General features: G+C 36.3%; 2 protein-coding genes across 2 annotated transcripts; both read right to left on the reverse strand.

Moving 5' to 3' along the window:
- Positions 1 to 13,363: 13,363 nt before the first annotated feature.
- Positions 13,364 to 13,531, reverse strand: LOC116872397 (keratin-associated protein 20-2-like). Its single transcript, XM_032865563.1, has one exon. The coding sequence runs from the start codon at positions 13,529 to 13,531 to the stop codon at positions 13,364 to 13,366; it is 168 nt and encodes a 55-aa protein (XP_032721454.1).
- A 4,700-nt stretch (positions 13,532 to 18,231) lies between these two features.
- LOC116872398 (keratin-associated protein 6-2-like) lies at positions 18,232 to 18,620 on the reverse strand. Its single transcript, XM_032865564.1, has one exon. The coding sequence runs from the start codon at positions 18,582 to 18,584 to the stop codon at positions 18,327 to 18,329; it is 258 nt and encodes an 85-aa protein (XP_032721455.1). The 5' UTR covers positions 18,585 to 18,620; the 3' UTR covers positions 18,232 to 18,326.
- Positions 18,621 to 22,109: the final 3,489 nt, after the last annotated feature.

Genomic DNA, 22,109 nt, shown 5'->3' on the forward strand with positions numbered 1-22,109 from the left:
AAAGACCGTTCATTTAAAAATGAAGTTAAAACTTCTTGTACAAGATCGAATTAAGCCTTACACAGAAGTAAAATGCTTAATACAGCATTAAAAGGAGATATTTCCTATTAAGTGGAAGAAACACTTCAATAAAGAAGAAAGAGTTGTATCTGCTTTATGTAACCTCACACTCAGGAATTAAGATGGATTTTCCATATCTGAAAAGAGTTAGAATTTCTGGATGCAGAATTCAGGACATTAAGAGAATACATCCAATTGGTGAATTGCTCTGACATTTTCTCAGTAGACTCCATAGGACCAGTATCTGCCACATAAAATTGGAGGCACCAGCAGTGTCCTTATGAACCACAGTCACAGCCCAGCCATCCAGAGTAATTTCTCTAGTAGCACATGGTATTGGGAGTGCCAGGTTCAGTTGAAGAACAGGGAATCCATTTGCTTAGATGGAAGATCACCATCTGTTCAGACCCCCTCCGTACTCAGAAAACCATAGGTTGTGTTGACCTAATTTGCCCAAGAATTTTGGAGCCTCTTGATTCATAATGCAAAAAAGATCATTTTGCTATTACATCAAGATTGCCAGAAATGCATCATGCACTTTTAAAAGGTGATTTCTCTCCTAATTTCAAAACCTTTAAGTTTTTGTTTAAATTCCAGTTGGCTAACATGTGGTGAAATATTAGATTCAGGTGTAGAATTTAGTGATTTGTCACTTACATACAACACTCAGTGTCCTCCTTTAAAAAAAAAAAAGGAAAATTTTAAGATTTAAAGATGCACTTATCTAAAATAAAAATCTGCATTAAAAAAAACCCTTCCTATTTCTATATTTGGTAACGTAAGTATGTCCAGGTTAAAAGGGATAGCACAAAATGTGAAAACCATATTCCATGTGTTTGGTTTTGCTAACAAAGCTTCATTTTAAGTTAGACATAATCTGACAATTCATACAGTACAAATGAGTTTGTGGGTTCATGAAGGAGAAATGACATTACATCATGTACCTGATAAATTCTCCTATCCATTTCCTTAGGGATAATGGGTCTCCAAGTTCAGGGTTTCTGAGGATTACAACTAGCTGACATAGAGCCATTCCACTTTTACTGAAATCCAAAATACACACAGAAAACACCATAGATTGTAAGTTCAGAAATAGATTAATTTTCACAAAATAACCATACCCATTTAGTCAGCATTAAGATCACCAGAAAGGATAACAGTAGGACCCAGAAGGATTCTCCCATTTCTTGCCTTCATCCCTCCCCCAGGCATTTCTCATCCCCCCTTTTGAAACCATGTGTTTGTTTTAACACCTTTATTCTTTGTACAAATAGACTCATACCCTACATACTATTTTTACCTGGTTTCATTTGTTCACCTGAGAGCCATATATTTTGTTTGTGTAGAAATTGTTCATCTTCACTGCTGAATAGCATTCTTTGGTGTTACATGCCACAATTTATTTATCCATTTATTGTTGATGGAGAGTTGGCTTATTTCCAGTTTTAATCACTATGAATATTGCTTCATGAATATTTGTGTACATATCTGTTGATAAACATGTATTTGTCTCAGCCAGATACTGCCACAATAATATTGCATAACAAATGGGCAGGAAATACAGTTTTATGTGAGAGTCAACATTTGCTTCACCCTCCTGTGTCTACTTGTTACCTGCAGTTTGGCTGAACTAGGCTCGGCTTGACACAAAGCAGAGAGTTATATCCTTTGACTTAACCAGCATCTCATGGGTTCATCTCCTTCTCACTACAGAAAACAGGAGGGCAAGGGGTCCAGCTGCAATGATGGAAGCACATTTCCAGTCTGCTCACATGCCCATTAATGCTATCGTGGAAAGCAAGTCAAGATGTGGGGATACACCTTGTTCATGCACACCCTGTCCACTCTGAGGTCATACAAGTCCCATAGCTAAGCCAAAAACAGTGGAGAAAGGAACAGAATCCTTTTATGGAGGTCACGGAGGAGGCAGTGAAAATTTTATGAAGAACAGTTTATTCTGCCACAGATACAGTTTGTTGAGGCATAACGAGAATTGGAATTGTAGTTTTTTAAAGTATAAATTTGTTCAGTTTTTGGAGATAGGCTACCGGATATTTTTTCCAGAGTCGTCGTGTTATTTGATAACTCCACAAGCTGTTGGTCCACATTCTCATGAGCAGGTCACGCTGCCTGTCTTTTCTTTTAGCTATTCTGGTTGTGTAGTGATTTCACTTTGCATTTCCCAGATACCTAATACACTTGAACATCTTTTTACATAGTATTAGCCGCTTCTAGGTATCCTTGTTTTATGAAGCACCCTAACCCTAACCCTGTTTCCTACTGAGCTGTATAGGAGCAATAATGAACAAACTCTTACCCCTGCTACATCAGAATTTAATCTTAGTTTCACTGGCTAGTTTTACTCTCCTGGTAACTTGAAAGGTGATGAACGTCAATGACATTGCAAGCATAATTGCCTATGATACAAGTTCTTGTTAAATTGCATTTGGACAAAGAAAAGCCACTCGGGATGTAATCTGGACACTTGTGCCAATGACCCAAAGAAGAAAGCCTAAAACTGTAGATTGAAGAGATCAGTGATGTCAGTCCAGAGATGCTGCCCATTTGGTACTGACCAGAGGCAGCCAAAAGAGAGTGCTCATGGGAATCAAGTTGTTAATTATTCTGAAAACAAAACAAAACACAAAAAACCCTATAAGCCTGTTAGGATGTGGATGCCTTAATATATTTTATATATGTATATATTATATTATGTATATATGTATGTATTGTGTATATATGTATATACATAAAATATATAAGGGCATCTATATATAATGGCTTCAGATCACCTGAATGTGTAATGCATAGATTTATACGAGTGTGGAAAGAAAGAGTTGGTCTGCTCTCCCCTTTTGGTAACATCATCCTTACAGGAAAAAAAACCTGTGCAATGATTTCTCTTTTTATTTCTTTCTCCTTCTATCACACTCATGACTGAATACATATGGCACAGACACACAAGATAGAAATGAGAAGCAAAACAGCATTATTTATGATAAGATAATTGAATTTTTGGAAAAATTACATAAAGATGTTATAGTAAACAAGTGATGTATAATAATAATGTGATAATAAGAGTTACTATACATTGTGAAGTATTCCAGGGAAGTTTGGCTAATAAAGTTGAAACACATTGGATCAAGATTTTGTATTCTTCTTATGTTTTGTTTTCAGGTAGCATAGGGTGAAATTTCACCTTAGAAGAGTGAATAGAAAATCTTCAGTGAAAATCAGAAAACACAGGGAGAAGAGACCAATAGTGTGAGTGATTCTAGGAGTTTTCCAGTAGAATCCATAGGATTCTGCCACAGTAATATGGGAGGGGGCAGCCGTATCCCTACCCACCAGAGCCACCAGAGCCACATCCAGAGACACCACCCAGGCCACCAGAGTAGTTACGGGGTATCACATTGTGACAAGAGTGGTAGGTTTAGTTATGAAGCTGAGAATCGGTTTTCTAAGTTCAAAAGTCACCACCTACAAATGGGCTTTCAGATATCCCCAGTAGAAGGTGGGGAAAACAAATGGAAGTTTGGGCCTCATACTTCAGGCTAATTTGCATTGAAAATTTCTCAAATCTATTGTTGGGAAGAGAAGCCTTCATAAGTAAGAATAATTTGCAGCTGTGTCAGGATTCTCCCAGCAAATCAGGTGCCTTTTCTAAGCAATTCCTGTCTATTTAGAAAGCTCTAACTCAATCTATTCTTGTTTAGAGCCTGTTCATTTTTATGGGAAGCTCCTTACCACATTTTTTTGAAGCATTTTTTAACCTAACTATGAAATGCGTAGCCTAGAATTATGAAAATCTTAATGTATGAATGTGGATTGTGGATGGGATAAGTTAACGAGATCACAAAATGAATAATCTTTGTTTTGAAAAAAAATTTAATGCAAACACTAATGCAGCTATGCATTTGTAGTGAATTACTTATGGTAGATTGCTTATTCATTTATAGGCACTTTGTTTCATAAATCCATATTAATAGGTCTGTCCATTCACATTTAGACTTGAGTCATTTTTGTGTCTAGGTGAGTTTTTTCAATTCAGTCATGCAAATAACAATTTATTTATATTTCCTTTTCTTTATAATGTATTAGTTGATTTGCTAGAAATAGAATTTAAGTTCCTTATGGGTGAAACCTACACATGTCCTTACATATTTTTATATTATAAAGAGGCAAAACTTCTGTCAAAAATCAGAGTTCTCAATAGGACATACATATTAGAACAAGAGATGTTTGTCCAGAAAAGTAAAAGAAGACAGAGGACTTATAGGACTGATAAGAATTGTAATACAACCATCATAAAATTACTTCAAGAAGTAATTAGGGGTGCCTAAGAGGTATAGTTGGTTAAGCCTCTAATCTTTGATTTAGGCTCAGATGGTGATCTCAGTTTCCTGAGATTGAGCCTCACGTTGGGCTCCATGCCCAATATGGAGTCTGCTTAGGATTCTCTTTCCTCTCTCCCTCTGCCCCTCCCCAAAGCAGCCTCTCTCTCTCTCTCTCTCTATCTCTCAAATCAATCAATAAATCTTTAAACAGAAGCAATTAAAAATTCTCTTGAAATGAAAAAATAGAAAATCTCAGCAAAAAGACATTATAAAAAGCACCAAATGAAAAGTATAGAACTGAAAAATACAACCACCAAAATAAAAATAAAAACTCACTGAGTTTAACAGTAAAGTGGAAATGACAAATGATAAAATCAGTAAACCTGAGGGCAGGGCAGTAGAATTTACTAAACTGAACAACAGGGAGAAAATAGACCAAACAAATAAACGGAGGCTCTTGGACTTGTGGGACAATAACAAGAAAAGCTAACATCAGTATCATCAGCGTCCTAGATGATGAGATCACAAGTAGGCAGAGAGGTAGGCAGAGTGAGAGAAGGGAAGCAGGCTCCCCACTGAGCCGAGAGCCCAGGACCCTGGGGTCATGACCTGAACTGAAGGCAGAGGCTTTAACCTGAGCCACCCAGGCACCTCAGAATGTTGATGTTAAAATGAAGTTAAAATTTTTCTGCCCATGAAAGCTCTTGAAATAAACTGTTCATTGAAGTAAAATGGAATTATAATTTAAGAGGTAAAAGTTCTATAAATCATACCATATTTCAAATGATATTTTAATCAACCAAGGTGAAACATGTCAAATTTGAACCTTAGCCTTCCCTCCCACTATTCCTGTAGGCTGGTTGCATTGGACTCTTTGAGGAGAGAATAAAGTTCTATGTAAAGAGTTCTAAAAACAGAGTCAATCACAGGCAGAGAAGTCCAATAATCTAAGTGGCTCTAGAAGTTCCTCAGTAGAATCCATAGGACCAGAATCTTCCACAGCAAGATGAGTGACAACAGCTGTATCCATACCCCCACTAGCCATAGCCATAGTCACAGCCCAAGTGGCTATAGTCATAATCCAGGCCACCATAGCAATTACTGTGGAAACACATTATAAAAGGAGTGGATGGTTCAGTTGAGAAACAGAGAAACATGCCTCAGATTGAATGTGACCATTTGCATACAACCTCCTATACACCCTCTATAGTGGGTGGAGAAAACCATAGGCAGTGTTTACTGTATATTTCACACTAATTTTCATTGGAAAATTTTTAGGGTCTCTTGATCCATAAGGTGATATGATGTCTTCATCAGTAGGATTCTTTTGATAAAATGTTAGAATTCCTACAGTCAAATCTTGTGGCTTTAAGAAGGGGCATTTTTTTTTTCAACAAAAGAAAACTAATATTTCAATTAAGAATGGGCAAAGGATCTGAACAGACACTTTACGAAACAAGATGGATGGATGATAAATAAGCATACAAAAAGATGCTCAACATTGGATGTCATTAGAGAATTACAAATTAAAACACTGAGATACCACTGTACAACTTTTAGGATAACTAAAATCCATAACACTGATAGTGCCAAATGTTGGCAAGAATGTGGAGCAATAGGAACTCTCATTCATTGTTGGGAAGAATACAAAATGATACAGCCACTTTGGAAGACAGTTGGGCAGCTTCTTACAAACTAGTCTCTTACCATACTACCCAGTAACCTGTGTTCCTTGCCATTTACCCAAGTTGAAACTTAAATTTACACAAACATCTGCTCTTGGTTATTTATAGAAGTTTTTTTTAATTTTATTTTTTATAAACATATAATATATTTTTATCCCCAGGGGTACAGGTCTGTGAATCACCAGGTTTACACACTTCACAGCACTCATCATAGCACATGCCCTCCCCAATGTCCATAACCCATTTATAGCAGTTTTATTCATAATTGCCAAAATGTGCAAGCAACCAAGACATCCTTCAATACGTAAACGGATAAGCAAACTGTGATGCATCCATGCAATGGATATTATTTGGTGAAAAAATGGAATGAGGTGTCAAGCCACTAGAAAACATGGAGCAATCCTAAATGCATATTGATAAGTGAAAGAAGACAATTTACAGGAGCTACATATGAAATGATTCCAGCTAGATGACATTCTAAAAGAGATCAATGAAAAGATCAGATGTTGTCAGGGGTGTGGGGGGAGTGAAAGAGGGAAGAGAAGAATGTGAAGCACTGGAGATTTTTAGGACAGTGGAGCTATTCTGTATGATACTGTAATGGTGGATACATGTTATTACACACTTGTCTAAACCCATAGAATGTACAACACAATGTACACGGAACTGTGGTCTTTAATTAATAACAATGTAGCAATGTTGACTTATCAGTTCTGACAAATGTACCACACTAATGCAAAAAAATTAATAATAGAAGATACTCATGGCAAGAGGGTGAGGGTGTATATGGGAGCTTTCTCTGCTTTCTGCACAGTTTTTCTGTACATCTAAAAATGATCAGAAATCAGCCCATTTCTTAAAAAAAGAGTCTTTGTTTATTTTTCCAAGACTTTGCTTACTCTGAATTTGGCCAGTTGATAAATATTACCAAATTATTTGGGATGACATAGACCACACAAGTATTCCTCTAATTTTGTGAGTCTTCTGTTTTGGATATTTGTTCTACTCAACTGTGGATTTCTAGGAATGTTTATATTTATACAGTTCTATTATACAGTCTAAGGTTTTATATTGTATTTAATGTATGAGTGGATACCTTGAAAGGGAAATTACTTGATGCTGAAAGTCTGCCAAGTTTCTCCATCTGTTCTCAGATGAAAACATGTCTTGTCTACTACATCGTGTTTTCTATGTAATACGTTCAGTGAACTGACTTAACATATTTTTATCTGTTTTAACAAAACCCCTTATTCATGTATATTGTATAACATCCAGATCATGAATAAATCATAAAGGTAGAACTTGATGAATTTCCAAAGTGGACATACCTGTTTAATCTGTACTTAGATTAAAAAATCACATATCACTAATATCCCAGATGACACCCCTTATGTCCATTTCCATTCAGCACCAGACTTTAAGTGTAACCATTCCTGATGTCCAAAACTATGGATTTGGTTGCCAACATTTGAACCTTATACAAATGGAATCGCACTAAGAGAATTATTTTTTCTGGCTTCTTTTGAGCTGCATTTTTTTTTTTTTTTGGTAGATTCATGCTTTTTGTTTTCTCACTGTTGTATAAAATGTCAATGTACAAATATACCGTAATTTCTTTATTCATACTCTTGATCATCATTTGTATTGTTTCAAATTTTTAGCAAAATTTTTCAAATAGTGTTGCTACAGACAATTTTGTACATGTCTCTTGGTACACTTATGCATGAATCTAAGACATGCTAATTATTACTATAATTATAATGCTTTTAAAACCCCTCAAATCTCAGTATCATGTGATATTTATGTTTATGTCTCACTCACATATTTGTGTGTCTGCTGGGATTTGGCCAATATAATGTAGATATGGCTCAAGTTGTGGTTTCATTTCAAACCTTCTTCAGGTGTCCCTCATCTTCCTTGGACTGGTAGCTACTGGAGGCATCTTTTTCAGGTGAAAAGGCTGGAATACAACAGAGAAAGCTCAGACATGCTTGCATATACCTAAGCTCAAGTCATGTGTGGCAACATCCCTTTGGCCAATGCAGATAATATGGTCAAGCCCAAAGGCAATGATCAGAGAAATACACTGTGTCCACAGTAAAGCCAGACCGAGTGACATAGGCTGCTATTCTCAAAGGGTAAAGGATGCAGACGCCTGCCCTAAAAGTGAGAGGGAAAAGAACATACTCTGCTGAATAATAATTTAACCAAGGGATCCACAAAATCTTGCCCACCGTTTGTTTTATTGGAAAACATCCATTCGTTTATGTATGGTTTGTGACTGTTTTCATGCTGCAAAGATAGAATGGAGTAATGGAGACGCAGACCATATGGCCTATAAAATCTAAAAAATTTTACTATTTGCAGAAAAAAGTCTGCCCACTTCTGAGTAGTCTATCAAAATAGGCATACCAATTAGGGATATACTTAGAACCAGAATTGCTGAGTTATAGAAGACACTACCAAAGAGTTTTCTGAAGTTCTACCCCATTACCTGCAGTTTTTCTATTATTATGACACTGCAGTTTCATCTTGTTTGTAGAATCAATGATTTGATACAATCTGTTGTGATATGTTACTTTTACTTCTTTCTTGATAAATATAGAACCTTAGAGCTAGCTTTTTTTATAATCAGTCTTCTATGGAATAATGTGTAGTATATCTCATTTTCTATACAGATCTCCAAAGAAATTATCACTATTTGTGCATATATATATAAATAACTCATTTCATATTTTTGTGAATGTCCATGTTTCTGTCAGGATCTCTTTCTTGCCACCAGAGCAACTCTTTTTTCTTACAATTAATACTTGGTAAAAATGAACTATTTTGGTATTTAAGTGTTTGGAAATTTTATTTTTATTTTTGGAAGAAACATTTGATTATATGAGACTCTGGGTTGGTAGTTATATGTAATCCATTCTTCCCTGAAATGCCATCACATTTTCCTTTGGCTTCCTTCACTTTTGCTGAGGAATCTACTTCTGGTTACTCTTTGTAGGTAATATTTAGGTTTTCTCTAGCTGCTCTGATTTTGACTTTGCATTTATTTTTCAGCTCTTGGGTCATGCCTAGATGTTGTTTTATTTTTTAATTTAATTTTTTTTGTTTGTATTTAAATTCCAAGCAGTTAACATACAGTTTAATATTCGTTTCAGGTATACAATTTAGTGATTCTATGTGTCCATGCAAAACCCAGTCCTCACCACTAGTGCACTCCTTAATCCCCATCACCTGTTTCCTTCTTCCCTCTACCCACCTCCCCTTCGGTAAGCACCAGTTTGTTTTCTAGAGTTAAGAGTCTGTTTATTGGTTTGCCTCTCTCTCTCTCTCTCTTTTCCCCTTTGTTCATTTGTTTTGTGCTTAAATTCCACATATGAGTGACATCATATGGTATTTGTCTCTCCAGAGACTTTTTTCTGCTTAGGATTATACTCTCCAGCTCCATCCATGTTGTTGCAAATGGCAAGGTTTCATTTTTCATTATGGCTGAGTAATGCCCCATTGTATATATATATCTTTTTTATCCACTCTTCAGTCAATATACACTTGTGTGGTTTCCATAATTTGGGTCTTGTGTATAATGCTGCTATAAACATCCGGATACATGTATTCTTTCAAATTAGTATTTTTGTATTCTTTGGGTAAATGCCTAGCAGTGCAATTGTTGGGTCATAGGGTAGCTCTATTTTTAACTTTTTGAGGAACTTCCATACTGTTTTCCAGAGTGGTTGCATCAGTTTACATTCCCACCAATAGTGTAGGAGAGTTATCCTTGACAACATCTCTTGTTTCCTGTGTTGTTGATTTTCACCATTCTGACTGCTGTGAAGCGATATCTCATTGTAGTTTTGGTTTGTATTTCCCTGATGATGAGTGCTATTGAACACCCTTTCATGTATCTGTTGGCCATCTGTATGCCTTCTTTGGACAAATGTCTATTCATGTCTTCTACCTATTTTTTTAATTGGGTTGTTCATTTTTTGGGTGTTGCGTTTGTTAAGTTTTTAATGTATTTTGGATACTAACGCTTTATTAGAGATGTCATTTGCAAATATATTCTCCCATTCTGTAAGTTGCTTTTTAATTTTGTTGATTGTTTCCTTCACTGTGCAGAAGCTTTCTATCTTGGTAAAGTCCCAATAGTTCATTTTTGCTTTTGTTTCCTTTGCCTCAGGAGTTATATCTATAAAAATGCTGCTATGGCTTATATGAAATTTTAAAGATTTTATTTGTTTATTTGACAGAGAGAGAGACAGTGAGAGAGAGAACACAAGCAGGGGCTTTGAAAGAGGGAGAAGCAGGCTTCCTTTGAGCAGGGAGCCGTATGTGCAACTTAATCCCAGGACCTTGGTATCATGACCTGAGCCTAAGACAGATGCTTAGTGACTGAGCCAACCAGGTGCCCTGGCTTATATGTAATTTTAATTGTACTTCTTCTTCTTGGCAGTGTAGTTTTTAGAATATGTGATTTGGTACCTTTCATCAGTTTTAGAAAAGTATGGACTATTTTCTCTTCAAAAATGACTTCTGCTTTATTCTTTCCTTTTCCAGTTACATTTCTTACTATTTCATGAGGTCTGGTGTGCCCTTTATACTCTTTTTAGTATTTTACATTCCAACTATTCTATTTTTACTTCAGTAGAATAGCTATTATCAATCTATCTTTAAGTTTACTATTCAAATTTCTTGTAGCTAGTCTATTGAATTCCTAACTACATTGTTCATTGTTCATTTGCTTTCTTTTTAAGATCTAGAATTTAAAGTGATTCCTTGGTGAATTTCTCCAGAACATCTATTTTGCAATTTTTCATTAAGTTTCTTGTATGAATTAATCATGACTGTGTTTAAATTTCTATTTTCCAAATCCAATATATGGCTCAACTTTTGGTCTCCCTATATTGTCAATTGTTTCTTTTGTATTCTTTCAGATGGTCCCACAAGCTCAATGTTTTGTATAAACGTTGTAAATGATCCAAAATGATATTGTGTTTCATCACAGAGATTTTGTTCTTGTTTTTGGTCCTAGGTTATTCACAAAGTTCTGATTGCCTTAATCCCAACAAAGGCTCACATAAAATTAGGTTCTTAGAATTTTTGTAATTTTGGTGAGGGCCTGTCTATCTGTTTTCTTTCAGGTGATAGGGGTACTCCTTTGGATCTTCCAATTCGGGGCACTTCTTGGCAGTTCCTGAACTCTAATGATTATTTCCTCAACACCTTGATATGAAAAAAAGATCTGATTTTCAAATGTGTCTCCTTGGTATCTCAGGAAATTGACTCTTACAACTTCAGAATTTGGAAAATACCTCAAAGAGAAACTGGCTGGCTGTTAAGCTCAGTGTTCTGCCAGTTCACTTTTATCAGAATCTTGTGTCTCCAATTCTGTTTTGCCAGCCCTGAAAAAAGAAAAAAAAATAACACCCAAAACTCTGGTTGTTAGTCTTTTCCCCAGCAATCTCTGTTTGCTCTGCTCCTAGAATCAAGGACTGCAGAATTTTACTTAATTTTCTACAATTGTCTTTAGAATCTTGGTCTTTTTTTTTTTTTTTAATTATCTCTTCAATGTACTTAATGCTTTTAGTTTGAGTTTCCCAAGTAAAACAACTGCTTCAAGGATGGAAAATAAATTCAATTCTGGGGAAATTTAATATGTATAACATATACATTTGATCAGGACCAGATCCCTAGGTAAAAAATGAAATAAGCTAATATTAATTTGATATTGAAAAAGTATCTCATGGTTTTCATAAATCTATATTGAATCATTTCATATATATGTGTGTGTATTCTAAGTACTTAGAATAAATTGGTATACTTTGAAATACTTTTCAGATATCATGTCAGTAGGGCAGAAAGCCATTGTTAGTGCTGATTTTTTCCTAAGATTTTATTTATTTATTTGAGTGAGAGAGCAAGCAAGAGAGAGCATGAAAGGGGAGAAGGTCAGAGGGAGAAGCAGACCCTCTCCGCCCCTGGAGAGCTGGGAGCCTGATGCAGGACTTGACCCAGGACTCCAGGACCATGACCTGAGCCGAAGGCAGCGACCCAACCAACTGAGCCACCCAGGCACCTCTAGTGCTGATATTTTAAATTTGATAATGCATTTTTTCATTCTCTGGGAAAAATACTAAAAAAAATTTGAGAAACATTTAGAAGAAGTAGAGCTTTAACTCATGTAGCCCAACCATAGGTGTTGCAAAACACAAAACATACATATAAACACAAGTTTTAATGTTCTGATGTGAAATACAACTATTTTAAGTACTGGCCATTTTTAAAGCTTAGATTAAAACATAAACCAACATTGATGATAGAAGAGATTATAGAGCTGTATATAAAAACAGATTTCTTATGAACACTTGGAAAGAATTAGTATATTTACTCCTCAATTTTAGTCACATAAAGACCACAAAAGAGCACTCTGGGGGTGCCTGGGAGGCTCAGTTGATTAAGTATCTGCCCTCCGCTAGAGTCATGATCCCAGAGTCCCAGGACCACGTTCCACATTGGACTTCCTGCTCAGTAGGGAGTCTGCTTCTCCCTCTGCCCCTCACTCTGCTCTTGTGCTCTCTTTCTCAAATAAATAAATAAAATCTTAGAAAAAAGAAGTACCCTGGCTTTTTCCTGCTCTCTTTCACTGTATCCCCACTCCCACCTGCATATACATGTGAATAATCACACCCAAATAGACAAACATACAAGCTAAACCAGTGGAGATAATTTACTATAATGTAACAAAACAATATTTGCATTGAGATAAAGTTTATTTAATAATATGTGTGATTTTTAAAGATTTGTTTATTTATTTGAGAAAGAGAGAAAGAGAGAATGCAGCATGCAGGGAGGAGGGGCAGAGGGAGAGGTAGAGAGAATTAGAGCAGACTCCCTGCTGATCATGGAGTCCATCGTGCAGCTCCATCTCACAACTCTGAGATCATGACCTGAGCTGAAACCAAGAATCCAATGCCTAACCTGCTGTGCCATCCAGGCACCTTTAATAGATATGTTTTAAAGTAAAATTAACAATTCAACTTAATTAAATTTTATGTCACATTACAAAGATAATACCATATCAGAGGAAAAACTTTCTTATAATCTGCAATACAATCTAATCCACAATAATGAATCAAAATGGGCATGCTGAATTTCCTTTATTTATCTCAGATGGTTTGGTACAAAGTGAGTATTTTGGAAGGCATATAAAATTTTTTCACATGAAGGAAACTTGGAGAGAATGCAAATAAAATAAAGTGATGTAGCCAATAGACTAAAAATGCTTCAGTAGAAGCCATAAGACCAGTATCTTCCACAGCACAATGGGCGGCAGCAGCCATAACCATAGCCACCATAGCCAGAGCCATAGCCATAGCCCAGGCCACCATAGCCATAGCCAAGGCCACCATAGCCATAGCCAAGGCCACCATAACAGTTGCCGTAGTAACACATGGTATCAGGAGTGGAAGGTTCAGTAGAGGAGCAGGAGGTAGGTTTCTTTAATATGAATGCTGCCATCTGCTGAGGGCCTTTTATACACCCTCAGTGGTGGGTGGGGAAAACCACAGGCTGTGTAGCGTCCTATATCTCACTAATTTGCTTCAGACCACATCATGAATATTTAGATTTCTTTGCAAAACAGGGCCCTCATAACTGAGATAATTTTACTCCTAAGTCAGGACTCCCACTTATGGGCCTTTAAAATGAAACTCTTTCTATTTTCAAGGCTATGTCTCACTCTCTATTTATTTGAAAAAATACAACTTGATCACATAGCATGATGCAAAACATGAAAATAGGAATCCCATTGTTTGGTTTTGTTTCCATTATTCTTTAAGAAGAATTTTAAAATGGGTCTTGTCTGGAGGACTAGGTTTCCTGAATCTTTCACATAAAGGATGAATATGATATATATTTGTATACTTTTAAAAAAAACTTCCTTCCAACTCAATGTCACTATTTATTGATTACGTTAAATATGGTAGTAAGTACCATATAAGCCAAATATGGACATATTTGGCATTTATTTATCAACCTTTCTTCTACTATGTGTGACTTTGATCTTTCCAGAAAATGTGTGACCATTTTATGGGCAGAAATTATTTATGTCTTATGCTTCCTTGTGTCATCACATAGGAAGGTGTTGTAGATATATCTGCAAACCAGATGGAGGTTAAGCTTGATGCTCTGTCCTCAACTCATGTCTTTTTTATCATGGCTGATTTCTGTTTTTTCCAGGTGCCTAAGATTTGCTGTAGTTATATGTGTCCAGAACAATGTGTGGATATTATCAGAGAGGCAGAGAGAGCCCTGCATCATTCTTTATTCTCTCAGTTTCAGCTGATTGGTGAAGTGCTGGTGGGGATAGAAATCTTTAGTCATGGAAAGACTCATTGAGAACACAGCAGAGTCTATGCTCTAGCTTCTTTCTTTCTTTCTTTCTTTCTTTCTTTCTTTCTTTCTTTCTTTCTTTCTTTCTCTTTTTTTAAATTTCAATTTTTTAATGAAAATTAAAATATAATTGAATTTAATTAAAATACACTTTACATAAAATACATTTAGGTCTATTTAAGAGGATGGATTTCTTCCACTGTCCAAAAGAACAATATTCCTAAGAAAGCTTTCTTAAATTGAAATGGCATAAAGCAAAGAAACAATTATCATTAATTTATATGAAAAAATTCCTGAGCATTCCCAGACTCAGAAAAACAAAAACAACCTTTCTTAGGTTTTTCTGATACTTTAGGACACATTTTGCTAACAGATGCACGAAATAAACCAGGATAAAACATGGATGCTCACAGACAAAGGGTTCAGAGCTCTGGGGGTGAGGCTGAGATGCTGAGAGGTCTTGGGGAAAGAGCGGGAGGCAGGGGTGTCACTCTCAGAGACCCGCGGGCTGACTGTACCTGTAATGACTCACTGCAAAAGCAACACTGAATGCTGTTTTCACTTTTTGCCCTTTTTTTCCTTTGCAAAAGCAAAAACCCCTTTCAGATATCTTTTGGTTAGAGAAAACCAGTAAAAATGTAGGTTTTTTTTGTTTTGTAAAAGCCATGTGTTACAATGCAAACTTTTGAAAAGCTACTTGGATAGCTAATGAGATTTGACAAATAGATTAATGCAGATTATGTATTTTCACTCTAAATATAGCTATTGGGGTATTTTGTGAGGTGGGGGGAGAACCTTCCTGACTATAGAGCTGCCAAACTGACATTTTCTCTGACCCCACAAACACTGCTTTGAGCATTGAGAGTATTAAGAGGTATATAGATGGGATGAAGAACCCTGCTTTCCCTCAGACTTCTGATTATATGAAACTTCACAGAAAAATTTACATAGGTTTTTCAGCCTCTTTCAACCACTCAGTTGTTACTTACCTTTTGCTAACCACGGGTCAGCCATTTTTAAGACATTGTGTTACGTGACAGCGGTTATTTTTCCAGTGTTTCCTCATATCACTGACCTTCTCATTCACAGCAGGACAGACTAGAAGTGGTAAAAGGACTTTAGAGAAACTTCCAGCATTGCAAAGAAAAATAAATAAAATAAATTTGCTTTCTTCTGGAATTGGAAAACAAATCATTATTTTTCTGCATCGGATGAAGACTTACTACACAATCTCTTCACATCATTAAGGTAGATTTTCAGTTATCAAAATGATGCTTGTCATCTATGTTATCAAGCTGAATCTTGTTGGTAGGTTTCACTTTTTCAAATGGGATAATGGCCAAACTTTTTTTTTTTTCTGAGAAAAATGTAGCAATTTCTTGAAAATAAAGTAGAAGGTCCACTTAATCATAATGATCTTTGTCTGACTGATAATGGATTCCATAAACCTCTATTGTCTCTTTACCACTTCTGGATGTCATGAAATTTCTTGAGAAAAAAAAAGGGATAAGTGGGCACATTCATTTTGGAGGTTTTAAATATGGGCCTAAACAAAGTGGGAAGGGGAGGTGGTACTCAGTGCATCGAAAACTATCATGCTGAGGTGGTGAGCAGTAACCAGGTCCTTCCTGGAGGACTTGGACATCAAACGTTGGGCAGTCAGCAGCCACCAGGCACAGAATGTTTCATGAACTATTTCATGGACAGCATGCATGATGTAGGTAGAAGCCTGTGAGATGTGAGCAGCAAATGATCTCTTTTTTGAGGCATAGTTTTAAGTAACTCAGCCAAAACTTAAGTAATCAAAAATGGACAAAGGCAGAGGTTTTTAAATGTAGTGATGAGGAAAAGGACTATTTTGCTGGGCAGAAGTGTCATTTAAAAATTTGGCCTGGGGCACCTGGGTGGCTCAGTTGGTTAAGCATCTGCCTTTGGCTCAGATGATGATCCTAGGGTCCTGGGTTCCAGTCCCATATCAGGCTCCCCGCTCAGAGGGAAATCTGCCTCTCCCTTCGCTACTCTCTCCCTTCTTCCCCCAACTCCCCCTCTCTGTCAGATAAATAAATAAAATCTTTGAAAAAGAGTTTGGCCTAGAAAAGCAATTTGATAGTCTGAGCAGATGTAGTAGTAGCTGCTGATTCACATGGAAGCCTGGGTTACATATGTTCTGAGATAAAAAGAACGGATGTTCAGATCCTTGAATGTGTAGCTACAGCAAAAGTTCAGAGACAGCCCAAGACAGTCTATTCTCTGATCTTGGTTTCTGCCTCATTTTCTCTGCTTGTCTGTCATTTGTCTCTCTATCTCTCCCTCCATTCCTTTCTCTCACATGCATACATACACATAATCAGAAAAGGCAACAGAATGGAAATATTAAGGTAAATGCAATGCAGCAATATTTACGGGGATAGATTGTTGAATGCTAAAACAGCATAAGAGGTAGAACTTTTTTTTTAAGTAACTAGAATTTTTTTATTTATTTTTAACATCTTAATTTAATTTTATTTTTTTCAGTGTTCCAAGATTCATTGTTTATGTACCACACCCAGTGCTCCATGTAATACGTACCCTCCATAATACCACCACCAGGCTCAACCATCCCCCCATGACCCTCCCCTCCAAAACCCTCAGTTTCTTTCTCAGAGTCCACAGTCTCTCATGCTTTGTCTCCCCCTTTGATTTCCCCCAACTCCCTTCACCTCTCCATCTCCCAATGTCCTCCATGTTATTCCTTATGCTCCACAAGTAAGTGAAATCATATGATAGTTCCAGGTTGGGTTCCATGCTCAGAGAGGAGTCTGCTTGAGATTCTCTCTCTCCCCCTACCCCTTACCTTTCTGATGTGCACTCTCTCTCTCTCAAATAAATAAATAAATAAGTAAATATTTAAAATGCTATTGCATGGTTTTTGCTCTGTCCCATCATATAAGCCAGCAATAGTCCATCATTTAGGCAATATTTTATTGAGGGGCTTTATGTGCCAGATGCTTTTAAGGCAATGGATTATATTACTTCTGTTATTGTGATTATGACTTCTCATATGATATTCCCCCTTCATGTATAGCATTAAGATGTGGCAGTGTTGCAAAGCCATTGAAAATATTAATCCCCCAAAAGCAATATTAAATTGAATTATTTAAACACACACACACACACAAATGAAGAAAAAAAATATAAATATCCAACTTTTGTAGCAACATGGATGGGACTGGAAGAGATTATACTGAGTGAAATAAGTCAAGCAGAGAGAGTCAATTATCATATGGTTTCACTTATTTGTGGAACATAACAAATTGCATGGAGGACAAGGGGAGATGGATAGGAGAAAAGAGTTGAGGGAAATTGGAAGGGGAGGTGAACCATGAGACTATGGACTCTGAAAAACAATCTTAGTGTTTTGAAGAGGTAGGGGGGTGGGAGGTTGGAACCAGGTGGTGGGTACTAGAGAGGGCACGTATTGCATGGAGCACTGGGTGTGGTGCAAAAACAATGAATAATGTTACGTTGAAAAGAAATTAAAAAAAAATAAATGCAACAAGTACTTTCAATGAGATAAATGTTTATTAAAATTATTCTAAACTTTTCTCACATAAGATTGTTGATCAAAAAGGTAAGAAATTTGGAAGGCAATACAATATCAAAGGAAAAGCTTTTAAAAGAATCTGAAACATTCCATATGATTTCAGTGACTCTAGTAAGGTTTGCAGAATCTGACTTATTTTATTTTATCTTTGTAGATATCTTAGGATGATGTTGACATTTTGGAATAAAAAATGGAATTATTCATAGGAAGAATCATGGAGGCAGATTCAGGCAGCTGGAGGAGAACAGTAGGTTGAGTTTCTCTGGAAGCTTCTCAGTAGAGTCCACAGGACCAGCATCTTCTGCAGCAAGATGGGCGGTTGACGCCATATCCATAACCACCACAGGCATAGCCCACACCATTGTGGCCACATCCATTGCCGCCATAGCCCCAGCCGCCATAGCCACAGCCCAGGCCACCATAGCCACATCCGTAGCCACCATAACCCCAGCCGCCATAGCCACAGCCACCATAGCCACAGCCACCATAGCCACAGCCGAGGCCACCATAGTAGTTTCCGTAGTAAGACATGGTTTCAGGAGTGGAGGGTTTTGCTGAGGAGCAGGGAATCAGTTTCTGTCAGTTTGAACACCACCATCTGCCCAGGTCCTTTTATACGTGCCCTCAGTGGGTGGGGCGCATTGCAGGACTTGTTGACCTCATATTTCCTACTAATTTACATCAGTACACTTCCTGAGTCTTTGTTTCATTAGGCAAGGTGAGGCCCGCCTGAGCAGGATGACTTAGGATGATTTGGCTGTTGAGTCAGCTTCCCTACAATCAAATTACATGCCTTTGATGTGTTTTTCTTATACTCTTTTTCAAACCCCGATAGGGTTTTTTTTTTTTAATTTTGCTTAAAATATTTGAATCAATTTTTATCTAGTTTAATCATTGACAATTAAATGTTGATTTTTAAAATCCTATCATTTCTTCATATATATGAGGGTCTTCAATAAAGTGAAAAATAACTCTTAATGATACAACTTATCCATTAGAGTCAGGTAAACTTTCCAAGTTTATTATTTACTTTCATAAATAAATTTCACGTGGGCATAAAGGTATATAGAGTTGTATTTTGAAGCTTTATAAACACATCAGCAGGATTTAATATCTGTCGGTATTCCACTATCAGTTCCTTCTCTCCTTTTTGTAGTTATTGTTATTCTTGCTGAATATTTTAAAACAAATCTAAGACAAGTAGCATTTTTCTTATAAGTACTTCAGTGTGTATGTCTATCACAAAGAGAGCTTTTTAAATACATGTATAATTATACCATTATCACACAGACAATTTTTTTAAGTTCCTTAGCATTCCTAATACTTAATTCATGCTCAGATTTTCTCAGTTGTTTCATAAATAAATTTTTACTGTGAATTTTTTCATGTTGGGACTCACATTTAGACATATTGTCTCTTAGCTCTTTTTAAAGACATACAGTTCTTTTCCAATCCTTTTCTTCATGCATTTTGTTTTTTTAACAAGACCATATTATTGTCCTGTAGAATTCTTAAGTTTTGGATGTGGCTGATGTCTACCTTGATTTTCTTTTCTACTGTTCCTCTATCCCTTATATCATTGCTGTCCTGGTAGGTAGGTGTAGATGGTTGAAGTGATTCTTCTTATTTATTTGACAAGAAAAATGCTGTATAGATGCTTTGTAGTATTCTTTTCTATAATATTAGGGGGCACCTGGTGTCTGGTTGTCCCATTGTTTCACATTTAGTAATGTTGGGATTGTTAATTGAGTTCGTGACACAATCTTTTCCAACAAATTTTATCTATTAACTTTTACACTTGATGATAGTTACATAGGCCCATTACTGCTAGAAGTTCTGTGATGTTGATCTTAAAAATTCTATCATTACCTCTCAGACCACCATAACTGTAGTCATGACCACCACAATAGTAACATATGTGTTAATAGTGCAAGATTCAATGGAGGAGCATGAAATAAGTTTCCCGAGTTTGAACGTCACCATCTTCATAGGACTTTTTATATAATGTAAATAGTAGATATGGCAAACCACAGTCAATGTTGACCCATATTTCAGACTAATTTGCGATAAATCTCCCCGTGAATCTCTATTTTTTTCATTTATGTGAAGTGCATCCCTTAAGCCATGACTATGTTTTTATAACGTCTGGTTTCTCACAATGTATTCACTTGCCTTGTATGGTAAGGTTCTATTATATTATAACAGGTTTGTCCACTCTGTGAACTATATAAAAATATATTTAATGTCTTGGATCAGACTCCATGTAATTCCACAAGCATATAAGACCTTATTGTTTTTTTCCCCTACTTTCATTTGAAGAAATTAATGTCCACTACATAATCATATATGAGATGGGTGGTTAGAAGAGGAAGTTACTTGGAGACACATGTCTATAAATTTTATGAATTATTTTTACTACAGCAAAAGATTTTTCAACTCTAGATAGTGTTTCTCACTGATTAATGATGATGAGTAATTGACTAACTGCAAGTACATTTCCATCCTATTATAAAGACACCTCTTCTTTCATTGATATTTACATTAATTTTTAATGTTTGTGTTTGAGTATATATGTGAAGTTGACCATTTACCTACACAACTTGGCATTTGTCTTGTATTCTTTTCCATTAAAGCACGATGGCTCCCCATTCAGAGAGTCTATTTCCTATGGCATTTTATGCATTCATCTGTCACAGTGTGATCAAGTGTCACTGATGTAGATAAGAGAAATGAGAAGGCTTAGTCCACTGGTTCTGGTGGAGCTGTGTTCTGTTTTGTCTTTCTTCCTTACCACTGCTAGGTCCCCAGGGTTTCTTTTGTTTATTATATATTGGTGGGGAGCTTCAGAAAGCTAACTCAGGTTAGCTGAATAGTGGTGGGGGATACCTGCATTATGGAAGAGGTATGGTTATGCTTGGGAATCAACTGGGTGTAGTTCTTGATGCATAAAGAAAAAGAATTTCTTGTCTATAGGAGACCATGCTCTAGGTTTTCATTTTTTTTTTAAAGATTTTATTTATTTATTTGACAGACAGAGATCACAAGTAGGCAGAAAGGCAGGCAGAGAGCGAGGAGGAAGCAGGCTCCCAGCTGAGCAGAGAGCCCGATGCGGGGCTCCATCCCAGGACTCTGGGATCATGACCTGAGCCGAAGGCAGAGGCTTAACCCACTGAGCCACCCAGGCACCCCTAGGTTTTCATTTTTAAATGCACATTTGATTTTCATAACTGAGCTGTTTTTTTTTTAACCAACATTAGCTGGATCCAAGTTTAAACCATAAAGGGAACTGGTATGTATCCAATTGGCTGAAAACTACTGAAACAATGTATGCATCCAGTATCATTCGAGAAAGGTAAAATATATGAACATATAAGTGAATTAGTGATGTTTTTCCAATTATGTATAAAAAAATAATTTTGCTCTATTTTAGTAGGCAATTTTAAGCACACAGTTGTCTAATTATTTCATCAAAAACACCAGAGGATTTGATATCGTACACTTGTCTTACAGGTACTTCTGAACATAGGTAAAAGATGGTGAAGTACAAACCCACTACTTTGTATTGTTACGAAATTTATCTTCCCCTCTGAGCTTAACATGAGAAGAGTTTGAACAATATCAATTGGACAAAGTAGAATCATTGAGGACCTGGAGAGAATAAATGTGTACCCATCTTAACAGCCATGTATTTTCACATGCTATTAATTTTTTAAAGTAAGCTCTTAATTTGATAGCATTTTAAAGGTGGCATAAAACATTGACAAAAGATTGTCAGCCTTATTTATTCATTAATTTATTTTCAATTTATTCATTAAAAAAAACTCAGAGACAAAAACAAAACTCAAATCTGTCAAACTTCCAGGATTTTCTTGGGTGCTGGAACCACATAGATTCTATAAATGGCTTTGTTTTCTTAGGGTTACTTGATTTTTCTCTCAAAACATAGGCCGTGGTATTTTTAATTTTATTTTTTGTTTATTTATTTTTTTAAGAGATTTTATTTATTTGACACAGAGAGAGAGATCACAAGTAGGCAGAGCAGCAGGCAGAGAGAGA

The sequence above is a fragment of the Lontra canadensis genome, unplaced genomic scaffold (genome assembly GCF_010015895.1).
Source record: "Lontra canadensis isolate GAN:19392208 unplaced genomic scaffold, GSC_riverotter_1.0 scaffold29, whole genome shotgun sequence".
In the NCBI taxonomy this organism is placed as follows: Eukaryota; Metazoa; Chordata; class Mammalia; order Carnivora; family Mustelidae; genus Lontra; species Lontra canadensis.

Bases quoted from the DNA above. Each gene is read 5' to 3' on its own strand.
- LOC116872397 (XM_032865563.1), bottom strand. From the start codon at position 13,531: ATGTGTTACTACGGCAACTGTTATGGTGGCCTTGGCTATGGCTATGGT.
- LOC116872398 (XM_032865564.1), bottom strand. From the start codon at position 18,584: ATGTCTTACTACGGAAACTACTATGGTGGCCTCGGCTGTGGCTATGGT.